This window comes from Micromys minutus (genome assembly GCF_963924665.1).
Source record: "Micromys minutus genome assembly, chromosome: 17".
NCBI classification, from domain to species: Eukaryota; Metazoa; Chordata; class Mammalia; order Rodentia; family Muridae; genus Micromys; species Micromys minutus.
The window spans coordinates 19,383,897-19,396,593 of record NC_137952.1 but is presented as its reverse complement, the minus strand read 5'-3'; the positions used below and the strand labels follow the sequence as shown (position 1 = coordinate 19,396,593).

At 34.7% G+C, this 12,697-nt stretch overlaps 1 protein-coding gene across 1 annotated transcript in view; it reads left to right on the top strand.

Moving 5' to 3' along the window:
* The window catches only part of LOC308431910 (uncharacterized protein), a gene marked incomplete at both ends in the record, with an annotated part of 176,624 nt that overhangs the window by 148,863 nt on the left and 15,064 nt on the right, over positions 1 to 12,697 (top strand). Inside the window, 5 exons of the mRNA XM_080931510.1 lie at positions 298 to 481; positions 7,119 to 7,170; positions 8,079 to 8,161; positions 9,049 to 9,251; positions 9,715 to 9,937. Of these exons, the coding sequence (XP_080787636.1) occupies positions 298 to 481; positions 7,119 to 7,170; positions 8,079 to 8,161; positions 9,049 to 9,251; positions 9,715 to 9,937 (745 nt within the window). The remainder of the gene's footprint in view (positions 1 to 297; positions 482 to 7,118; positions 7,171 to 8,078; positions 8,162 to 9,048; positions 9,252 to 9,714; positions 9,938 to 12,697) is intronic.

Here is a 12,697-nt window from a genome sequence, read left to right as displayed (position 1 = left end):
TTATTATTGTTGTTACTGTTGTTGTTTTAAATTGTAATAGGATTCTTGAGTTATTCATAAAATAAATAATAAACAACAAACTAAGAAGAATATATGATAAAATTAATACATAGAAGGCATAAATATATATGTTAGATTGTCTATCTTAATTATAAATTTTAGAACATGGAATGGAAATGAAAACCAAAGGTACAAACTTTTAGAGGTGTTATAAGCAGTGTATGAGAAACCAATTGACAAAATAATCATTTAGCTTTCTGAGAACAGTAATTCTAATATTAGCTTATTTAACTATAGCCCAATCATAAAAGAACAAGTGGAGAAAAAAAGAAGTGTAATTTGTGCTTATAATGAGGTTGTGGGGGAACTGAGAGATGAAGAAGAGATGAGTCAAAGAAGAGAAGAACAAAGCAAGAGACAAGTTTCAAATACACAAGAGTTTGACATATGTCTGAAAACAAGCGATGAAGAGTCGAAGAAGGTAATTTAATCTTTAATAAAAATAATGTTAGACTTTAGTACACTAATAATTAAACATCTCAGTAATTTACATATATTTTATTTCAAAAGAGGTAAGGAATCTGAAAAATGTTTGTTTTCAATAATTAATCTGTGCAAGCTTCATTAACATATTCATATGTAAACTTGCCAAATCCACCACATTAGAATTAGAATGCTGAGTAATCTGATGGTCTGATCACTGTATGAGCAGATGCTTTGACCAAATCATTTTTATTTGACAAAGGATTGTTTTATTTCAGATTGGGCTCATATTTTATTTTGTTACAAATCATGATATTTAATCTAAACTTACTGTTTTAAAGTGTGTCAACTAATAGGTGTTTGGTGTAAGATCTCTAAGTTAAAGAATAAAATATCAGTTGAGATTAAACAAGAACATAAAGTCATTTTATTTTATTTTATTTTTTACTGAAAATAGATGCTTATCCAGCACTGGGAAGAAGAGGCAGGTGAATCTCTGGCTTTGAGCCTGGTATACAGAATGAATTCCAGAATATCCAAGGCTACACAGAGAAATCCTGTATCAAAATATAAAACAAACAAATAAAATAAAACCAAATCCAACCTACAATTAACAACAAAGAGAAAAAGAGAATAGTGTAGTATTTTATACATGGTAAAGTGTATAACCAGATTATATTTTGTCCTCTCCTCCTACTCAATTCCATTACCCCTCTTACCTGGATCTACTCCTATTTTAGCTCTCCATGGGGATGTGATTCTTAGAACACTTCTCTTATGATGGCAGAGCAAGGCACTGATCAAATTTGTTCTTCTTGGTTTAGGATAACTTACTCTGGCTGATTATTTTCTAGTTCAGCCAATTTACCTGCTTGTTTACTACAAAATTCTTATAGAAACACAAAAGACCCAGAGTTAGTTACTTTAAGCACAAATAGCAATGCTGGAGGAATAACTGTAATTAGTTTTAAGTGATAATAAATTATAGTAACAAATGCAAGATTGTACTCATCAAAAAATGCATATAGATAAATACAGTCAAATAGTAGACTCAAAAACCAAGTGGATACTATAACCACTGTTTTAGTTCTTTGTTTGAAAACAAAGGATCCAATACCATACTTTTGAGAAAAGTTATCTGTTCAGGTAAAATATGCTGAAAAAGTGGATATCTAGATGATGCCATTAAACTATATCCATCCATCTCTTTCTTTAAATAAACCAATTAAATAGCCCACTGCCTGCAATATCATATGTAAAATGCTGAACTGTGAAATCTCCTTAGAAGATCATTGTTAAAAGGATCCAAACACCTCAAAAATGGAAATGAGAATTGACAATGGGGTTTATATGAATGAACAGAATATAGAAACAGCCTATGTAATAGTAGAAAATGTGAACTGAACATCTGACAGGTGAACTTATAAGAAAGTAAAATTTGACACAAGGAAAAGTTAAGCTCTAGCAAATAAAGGTACACGTGAAGCATGTGACTTAGCTGATCCAGTGCTTGACACATTCCTAAAGGCATCTAACATGCTACTCCATACCAATCCTTGCACACTCATGTTTATTTCAGTGCTACTTGCAGTTGCCAAGATATGAATAATGACTGCATGCTTATCAATAGAGGAGTGAAGAAAGAATATTGCATATTCACAGAAATTGTGTTCAGGTGGAAAGACTGAAGATCTACTATTTTCAGGGAAAAAAATGTGTTGAGCTATTTCAATCATGTTAAGTGGTATAAGCCAAACTCAGAAATGTGCAGAATGCAGCATTAGACAATGCATACGTTGTAAAATGTATATGCATAAGAAATGTAGTGTTTAAAAAGAGGGAGACAGTCAGAAAAACTTCTTTGTGTGTGTGTGTGTGTGTGTGTCTGTGTGTGTGTATGTGTGTGTGTATGTGTGTGTGTGTGTATTACAAGACTCATTCCCTGGTTTCTTTTGTTTTTATTAGATACTCTCTGTATTTACACTTGTAGGAGATGGTAACTAATAAAGACCACAACTAAGAGGGCAAGACTTTAGGGCACTCAGCCATAAATAGGATGTCTTCATCAACCCAATGCCTACCCCCTGAAAGAATCAGGAACCTATGCACAAAATGAGACAGAGTAATTGCAAAAGCCAGACATGGTGGACAAACTAAAAATTGGTGTTTAACAGACACAGAAAAGTGTATGCATATATCTACACACAGAGACAGCAACAGCATGCACACAACCTACACACGTTCAAACCACACAGAACCCCAACACTGAGAAGGGGAGTAGACACAAATAAACCACAATCAAAATACTATTTGCAATTGGCAGCTGCTGGAAAAGAGATAAGGAGTTTTCTCCAGTGAGTATCACTGGTTATATTAAAAAGACAAATTCCCAGGAATACTTTTTCTCATGTAAAGAGTCTACCTAATCTATTTTGAAATATAAAGTAAAATAATTTTCTATCAGTGGCTTTAACTATCTCTGAGAGTCATGCCATCTACATATACATATAATAAATCACATAGTAGAAGGGTACCATTTTCATTTTATGTATATGATCATTCCTCACCAGACACATGCAGTTTTCCAAGGAAATGTTGTTTTTAATATTGATAACTATCTCCCTAATTTGTAATACAGTCAGTATAAAATAATGGGATGTAGTTAACTTTGGTTAGTGGAACTATTGTAATTTGCATGAAAAACTGGAGATGTATTCAATAGTATGAAAATAAATCTACTTAGAAGACTTAGTTAATTGGTGTTCTGCCTTCTTAAAAAGGCCTAATTTTATTGTTAAATAAATTGTGATAGTAATGTGAGTATTACATCAAAAATATGTTATAGCAAATATCATTGTGTCACATACACAAAAAATATGTATATTACATTGTCAGGAGCCACTATGGGACAAGCTAATAACTAGAAGATGATCTTCTTGAGATGGTCTGCTTCAGATTATAATCTGCAAGTGATTTGTTCTGTAGGCAAGACCCAAGAGAATTCATTTTAGTAAAGAGTCCTGCTATTAATATGCTTTTCCTGTTATTATTAAACATATATAACAATGAGTAGGTATAACCCACCCATTTTGAGCTGCTCTCTGCAGATCTATGAAGATGTACTGTCTTATAATAATGTATATGAACAAATAGATGGCTTCTTAAGGCTTAATGATTATCCTATAAGAACTCCTAAAATAGTATCAGTGATTATTTAACTCTTTAATAGTGGGACTTCTAGTACGTCATTTGCTGATAGTCAAAACTGCAATGAGAACTATGCCAGTCTTTCATGTGTCACCAGTTAATTGCACTTACATAAAAACCAGACTTTCTGCTACTCAGAGCACATTCCAAGAGGCTGTAAAGCCATTAAACAAAGGTCATAAAAATGGAACTGATGATATAGTTTTGGTGCTAGGACAGAAGATGAAATATTGACTGGTTTTATCTCTACAAATCATCACTAATAATGTAGTTATGGTTTACAATTTTCAATGAACCTTGAAGCTGTGACACACGGTAGATGTTTAGACAGATAAGTATTCCTAATGAATATGCATGTAAACAGTCTGTATTGTAACTTCTATTTCAATTTAATGTTTAATTTTATGTGTGATTATTTTAACATGTAATCATATATTGTGAAAGTTGAAACACTGAGGACCAAGAGATGATATTTTTTCTCCTTATTCAACTTTTTTCCATTAATTCTCATTAATTCTATCTTTCTACCTTAAAGTTAGAGTTGCATAGCTCTTGCTGAGATAGAACAAAGAACATGTTACATAATCCTCCACTGATAGGCTACAGGTGGTAAATGCCTAAGCCATCAGCTAATTTTTTTTCTAATTTTCTAAAATTTTGAATTATTCACCCATGTTTTACATTTGAACAGTAGAACAATATTTTTAACTCTATTCTCTTAGAATAATTTAAATAATTTTGATTTGTGACAGATTTAAAAATTCTAATATTAAAAACATTTGATAAACAGTCATATGACCTATAATGCCTATATAATATATTATATTTTATGTTTTCCTTTTTTATTGGCTATTTCTGTACCTACATTTCAAGTGTTATACCCTTTCCTGGTGCCACCCATAATCACCATATTTCATCGCTCCCTCCCCTGTCTCTATGAGAGTTCTCCCTCACCCATCATCCCTTCTTTCCTGCCTCTCTACCCTGGCATTCCCCTACATTAGGACATCTAGCCTTGACATTAACAAGGGTCTCCCTTGTCTGGGTTTTGTGACTGTATAGAAAATGGATCCCTAGAAGGGGAAGACTCTGGATGGCCTTTCTTTCAGACTCTGGTCCACATTTTGTCTCCATATTTACTGCTATGAGTATTTTGTTTCCCACTTCTAAGAAGGACTGATGCATTCACATTTTGGTCTTCCTTTTTCTGAGCTTCATGTGGTCTGTGAATTGTATCTTGAGTATTCAGAGCTTTTGGGCTAATAGCCACTTATCAGTGAGTGCATAAAATGTGTGTTCTTTTGTGACTGGGTTACCTCACTCAGGATGATATTTTCTAGTTCCACCAATTTGCCTAAGAATTTCATTAAGTTTTTTTTTAATAGCTGAGTAATACTCCATTGTGTAAATGTAACACAATTTTTGTATCCATTCCAATTATTGAAGGACATCTAGGTTCTTTCCACCTTCTGGCTATTATAAATAAGACTGCTATGAACATAATGGAGCATGTGTCCTTGTTATATGTTGGAGCATATTTTGGGTATATGCCCAGGAGTAGTATAGCTGGGTTGGAAGGTAGTACTATGTCTAATGTTCTGACAGCCTTCCAGACTGATTTCCAGAGTGATTATATAAGCTGGTAATCCTACCAACAAAGAAGAAGTGTTGCTCTTTCTCCACATCCTTGCCAGTATCTGCAATCACCTGAGTCTTTGATATTAACCATTATGATTAGTGTATAGTGGAATCTCAGGGTTGCTTGTATTTGCATCTCTTTGATGACTAAGGATGTTGAACATTTCTTTAGGTGCTTCTCAGCCATTCAATATTCCTCAGTTGAGAATTCTTTGTTTAGCTCACCCCCCCATTTTTAATAGAGTTATTTGATTCTCTGAAGTCTCACTTTTTGCATTCTTTGCATATATTGGATACTAGTCCCCTATCAGTTGCAGGGTTTGTAAAGATCTTTTCCCAATCTGTTCGTTGCCATTTTGTTCTATTGACAATGTCCTTTGAAATTTTATGAGGTCCCATTTTTTGATTCTTGATCTTAGAGCATAGTCATTGGTGTTCTACTCAGGAAAATTTCCCCTGTGCCTATGTGTTCTAAGCTCTTCCACACTGTCTATTCTATTAGTTTCAATATATGGGGTTTTATGTGGAGGCCTTCAATCCACTTAGACTTGAGCTTTGTACCAGGAGATAAGAATGAGTTGATTTGCATTCTTCTACATGGTGACTGCTGCCAGTTGAACCAGTACCATTTGTTGAAAATTCTGTCTTTATTCTACTGGATAATTTTAGCTCCTTTGTTAAAGATCAAGTAACCATAGGTGTGTGGTTTCATTTTTGAGTCTTCAAATCTAATTGACTGATCTATCTGTGTGTCTCTGTACCAATACCATAGAGTTTTTTTTTTTTTTTTTTTTTTTTTTTTTTTTTTAATCACAATTGCTCTGTAATACAGCTTGAGGGTGGGAATAGTGATTCCCCCAGAAGTTTAACTTCGGAAAGAACAGAAAACTTTTTTAGTACTATTTAGAAGATATCATCAGTGTTTCAGTATAGAACATCTGGAGACCATTAGAATTTTATAGCTGCACCAGAGTCCAACTGTGTGAACCCATCTCTATCCTCTCTAGGCCAGGATTCTCCCTGTCTCATTAACCTTCCCAGTATTTCAGAGAAGTAAATGTTGCTATTATTTATATTTTCTTCATTAAAAAAGCTTTGGGGATGATAACATGTTTCATAACAAACATACCATAGCACTAAGCTGTGACGAATGCCCACACATTCACATTTGGGCATCTGTGCTGAAACTGCCCCAACCTGTTGCTCACACTTTTCAATAAAATATCTAATTATAACTAAAAAGATTATGACAGGGGCTAAGAAGACAGAACCATAGGCATAATGTTTGCAAACCAATTAAAATGACTTATGCACATTCCCCCTAAATATTCTAAAAATAGGCCTGATTGGGTTTCCTTCTGATCACAACTCTTGGGAGACAAAGATGGATGACTCCTTAGAGTTCACCTCAGGCCAGCTTATCCTAGCCTATGTGTTCAGTTCTAACATAACATCAAGACAGAAAAAACAAGCCAACAAGACCTAAAAGCACTTCAGGTTTGCTTCAGGTGCAACTGTACACTTACACACATACACATATACAAAAGCATGCATATACAATTTTATTTTAATGTTTACTATTGCTAGCATGGCTTTTATCATATAAATATGTACATATTTATATGTATATATATACATACATAAATGCATACATGTATTGAGAGGGAGAAAATTTTAATATTAAAATCACTGTGACCACAAGTGCTTTCCCCCTTTTGATTTTTTCAGCTTCTGTATTTGATAAAGCAAAAATGGAAACATAAATATGATGCATTTCAGTTCTGTTACAGCATCAGTTCATTTTTCATGACGGACAGTGTAATATGTCCCGCTCTGTGGACTGTGAGAATTCTGTTGCAACAACTAAATTAAACCTTCAGTAGTAACATCAAAGCAGCCATAAAGTGTGCATATAAAAGGCTCTGCTTTTCTTCTTATAAAAGGTTCAGTACATGAGTAGAAGATAGATCGATTTGTTTCAAACCATTACTAAAACTATTTTTAATCTTTCACTTAGCTACAAAAAAGAAAAAGAAAAGACATAGAAGTTGGAAGATCACCTACAGATGTAATCTCTAAATCAGCATGCTTATGTAGCAAATAAGCAACATGAGAATGATCCAAGTTATGATGAATGTAAAAACACTGTAAAATGTTATATCTTTCTTGAAATACACAACTTAGAGTTTGGAAAATAACTTAGCAGAATATCATGGCTTTACATGCATTAGTGATATTATTTTTCAAACAATATCAGAAAAGAAAAAATTCATGTACCTACATCTTGCGCATTCTTTTTAAGGTCCCAAAATGACAGAATTTTTGTATCATTCACATTTAACATATTTAATTTAAATAGCCATACACATACATGTGTACAAAAATGTACTGTGTTTGGCATGCTTGTGTGAGAGAAATTTAGAGGTAGAAATGAAGATGTGAAAACAAATAAAGAGCTCTAATGGGAAGAAAGAAGAGATTAGATTGAAGAGATGATATAAGAAAATACCTGCATGAAAGAGAAGAAGAATGCAGGGGGAGGAGAAGGGTCATAAAATGGTTATTATATGGCAGAATTAGAACACAGCATAAAAGATGCCTCTGTGAAAACATCACAGTGAATCATAACATATGATGACCACAATGTAAAATTTATCAATAATATGACAATTTAAACTTAGTATTAAAAATTATTTTTAAAATATGCCTTTTAGAGTGGAATTAGAGAATAATTCATTTAATGATGACAGTAAAGAAACAAAAAGAGGAAACTGAACATCTGCAAAGATACATGCAAAACCCACACAAAAACCTGACACCGAGTCCCAATTTTGTAAGTCAGTTTCATATTAATACCCTTCTCTGTCAAGAAAATATCTAAATACTTTAAGAAATCTGTAGTGTCTCATTTGAAATGGAATCTTATTGTATAATAATTTTTCCATTTATATAATGTGCTTTAATCAAGTCTGTTCCCTATTTTCTATACTTGGATTCTTTCCTTGTTATGTTTGCCACTATTCTCAATTAGTTATACACTTCCATTTATACGTATTTTTCTTTTAATTTTAACTAATGCCTTATTGTATACAACTTGAAATAGATGAATATCCTTTTGACATTGCAGACTGTCCAATTTTCTGGAAATGTATTACTTATTTTGACCATATATGTATATGACCATGCTGATGACAAAAAAAATATACCATTGGGGCACAACTATCAAAAACTCACCATTGGGTCAATGGGCTAACAAACACACTGTTAATGCAGATGACCCTCCTGCAAACATTAATGGGTAGGCGCAACCCCAACCCTACCTCTCAGTTTCCAGGATGTACATGGGTGTGATACTACCTATGGAGAAATTTGATTCACTGAGCAATTGCCAATTTCTCTTTTAATCAACTAATTCCATGGGGAAAATGGTTGGGGGGGGTGAAACATAGTTAGGGTGTAAAAGTGTATTCCTAGCAAGGTGCCAAGGGAAGAGTTCAGTACTAAGTAAGTGATTAATCACTTTTTACAGTGTGAATTTAATGCAGCTTACATGAGTGGTAAATACTTAAGCAGTGATGTATTTTTTTCACATACTTAAAAATTGCTGTCAGAATTATTCCCTCAACACTAAAAGAATCAAATGTGAAAAGGAAACATACTAAATACACTACAATTATTTGAATGCAATGTTTTAAAAATATAAATTTCAATTTTCTGTAGACAGCTGCTCAGGAAAATCAGATCAAATGGAATAACCAAGCTGCACTAATAACTGAGATGGAAAACACAATCAAAAGTCTGAAGACTGAACTCTCCATTGCTAAAACTTCCAAAGAGCTCATCCAAAGAGAACTGGAAAAGTATAAGCAATTCTATATAGAAGAACTAAGAAATAAAAACTTAATATTACTTGAATTAAACAGGTGAGTGAAAGCAATATTCATATGAATGTGTTCATTACATAAGTTTATTTTGAATTCAAGTATTTCTAATCTAACCTCAATAATTATAGATTCCTCTCAGCACTAGCTTACCAGGTAAGTAGTCGTACATTATGGCTGTCTCTTATACTGTTTGTCTTGTTTCTAGTACCAAATTTTCCCCCAAAGTGTGTCAGTATATATGCATCTCTTTCACTCTCTGGGGTGTATGTGTGTGTGTATGTTGCTTGGATATATATATATATATGTGTGTGTGTGTGTGTGTGTGTGTGTGTTTGTGTGTGTGTGTGTGTGCATACACACACACACACACACACACACACACAATGCATGCACAGTGTTAAGATTACCTTCAAAACCAATTACTGTGGCAGAATTTTTACTGACCATTATATAATAAGAAATTTTTTCATGATTACTACTCAGTATTTCTTGTTTTCAACAGGACAAAAGAGATGCAAGAAGAGACCCATACAGAACTTTACATGAAATTTCAGCAAAACATTTCTGCATCAAACACTGTGAATACAAGGCTTGTTCATGAGTGTTCTTGTGTGGAAAAACCCCACAAACTGGAAAACAAAAGTTTACTCCCAAAGGAAAACCTGGTGTTGTCTTCCTCAAACACAGAATCAACTCATGTCTGCATGTCACACTACCCATGGACGGTGTGTTAGAGTAACATATTTTCCTTTGTGGTTCATACTTGTTATCTAATTCTTTTATTTTTTGCATTTTATTGTATATTTTATGTATTTACTTTTCAAATATTATCACCTTTCCAGGTTCTTCCTCTCCCATCCCACTGCCCTCTTTCTTTGAAGAGTCTCTCCCTCCCACATACTCACTCCCACCTCACCACCCTATTTATAGGAACCTCACCACCCTATAAAAGGAACCTTCCCAGGATCAAGGGCTTCTCCTCCTATTGATGTTAAACAAGGCCATCCTCTGCTACATATGTGACTGGAGTCATGGGTCTCTCCATGTGTATTCTTTTGTTGGTGGTTTTTGCTCTGGGAGCTTTGGGGTGTTTTGATTGGTTGATACTGTTGCTCTTCCTATGGGGTTGCAAACCTCTTCAGCTCAAGAAAAAGAAAGACCAAAATGTGGATGATTCAGTCCTTTTTAGAAGGGAAAACAAAATACTCATGGGAGAAAATATAGGGACAAAGAGTGGAGCAGGGACTGAAAGAAAGGCCATCTAGATACTGTCCCTCCTGAAGACCAATCCCACATGTATATACCAAATCAAATCATTATTGCTGATGCCAAGCAGTGCTTGATGACAGGTGTCTGAGACCAGTTTGGTCAAACACCGGTTCCCCAGGGCAGAAGTGAGTATTGAAAGAAAAAGAATGAGAGAGAGAGAGAGAGAGAGAGAGAGAGAGAGAGAGAGAGAGAGAGAGAGAGAGAGAGAGAGAGAGAGAGAGAGAATTGTAACAGGACTTCAGCCAGTTCTGAGGCTGAAGGGAAACCTTGTGTATTCAGTCCTCTTTTAAACCACTTTAATTACATGCAGAAAGATAACATCAGTTCTGAGACAGGGAACAAGCAAGTTAACATTCAAAAAATCCTGTAAACATCTTTCTGAAGGGCAGGTGTGAAGATCAGGGACAAGAGGGGATCCCAAGAGACAAAGAGACTGCTAAACCAGCTAGCATCAGCTGAACCAGCCCTAATCTGCAAGTGTAAATGTCCTGTCCTGAGCTTCAAATGCAAATGTTCTTAATCTGTACCAGTTTCCTGAGTATGGGACCACAGTCAGATTTCTACCTTGACCAGCTTCTGATGGTCCTAGTGAGGTAAAAAATCCCTGCTGCCAACTGTCCAATGGCACCAAAATGCTCTGCACAGACAAGACTCTGACCTAGATGCTGGAGCCTCATAGACACAGATGAGGATGCTTACAGCTATCCATCATACTAAAAACAGAAAACCAATGGAGGAGTTAGAGAAGGGACTTATTCTTATTCTCAAGTTGACATATAATTTATTTATTTGACTTATGCATAAAAAGATAAGGTTCTAGTATTATGTATCTCTAATTAGAGAAAGCAAATTTTACATTTCTGTTTAACTTAATTTTTTAATTTTATTAAACAATGATGCTTTTCTCATACAATGTAATTTAAATGGTTTCCCTTCCCTGTATTCTTTCCTGTTCCTCCCCAGTGGATAGGGGGCCAACTGGGGTCAGCATCATGCCCTTTGCACGTATATACTAAAACTTTAAGTTTAGTAATTCTATGGGAATCCTAAATGTGTAATGAGTCGGTCCTGATTCATGTGCCTTATATTGAGACTCTTCTATTATTCTCTTGGCTTGGCTTATCCAAATTTGACATGCTAGTTTTCGTATTACTTTATTAACAACTTTGTTGTTAATCTCCAAGAGGCCTGTGCCTTTCTAATGAGAGACAGAGAAGGAATGGATCTGATGGGAAATTTTGTAATTTTTATGGTAGCCCTCAAACTCTAATTTTCACAGAATACAAACTTAACTTGACTGAGTAAATATGATCGAACAGTTACATTTTAAATTTTGTCACATGACATTTTGGCATCTAAATACACCTAGAGATTTTTGTGGACAGGCAAAGCATCTGTGCCATTGTGCCTTTGCACAGGGCTTTTAAGGGTTTCTACCAATTTCCATGTTTGTTACACTGAATCATAAGTGAGTGATTGATACTTAAATACCTATAGATGTTTACATTGTAAGGGCAGCTGAAAGAGACTCTTACCATGCATTAAACAAACCTAGAATACAAAAATACAGTAACTCCTGGGCATATTTAATATATTTTATTAACTTAAAAAGAGAGAAAATTCCTTTTCAGTATGTTTATTGCTGCAGAATGATTTCAATTATAATAGTTACAGATACTAGAAAATATTTCAATTTCAAAATGAAGTTCACTTATGCCTCTCTATCATGTCTTCCTTGAATGTTTGATGGCTAATTTAGCAATGATACAAATAGTGTCAAACAGCACATACCACAGGTATCATTTTGGTACTACTATCTGGAAATGTGTCTGAAAGCATAGGTTTCCTTACCTCTGGGTACACACAAAGAGCTTCCCCAAAGAGCCACACTCAAACAGCATGTCAACTGTTAGACCCTCAAAGCGATGACCCCCACACTCCATCCTAGGAAAGACAACACCCCAAATCACTCACGAGAAGTGGTTTTGATGCAAACTGCAAGAGGATTTTCATTCCAAGCTTGCTGGGGCCCACAGTCATACACCACTTAAGGGTAGAGGACAGTGGATCCCGAGTGCAGGATCAGGAGAGCTTTTATAAGGTTCACAACAAGGCCCTCGAATCCCAAACCAATCATGGCAAAGTCTGCCAATCACAAACCAATCATTTTAAATTATCTAAACCCGTGCTTTCTAGGCCAATCATTGTAAACCAAT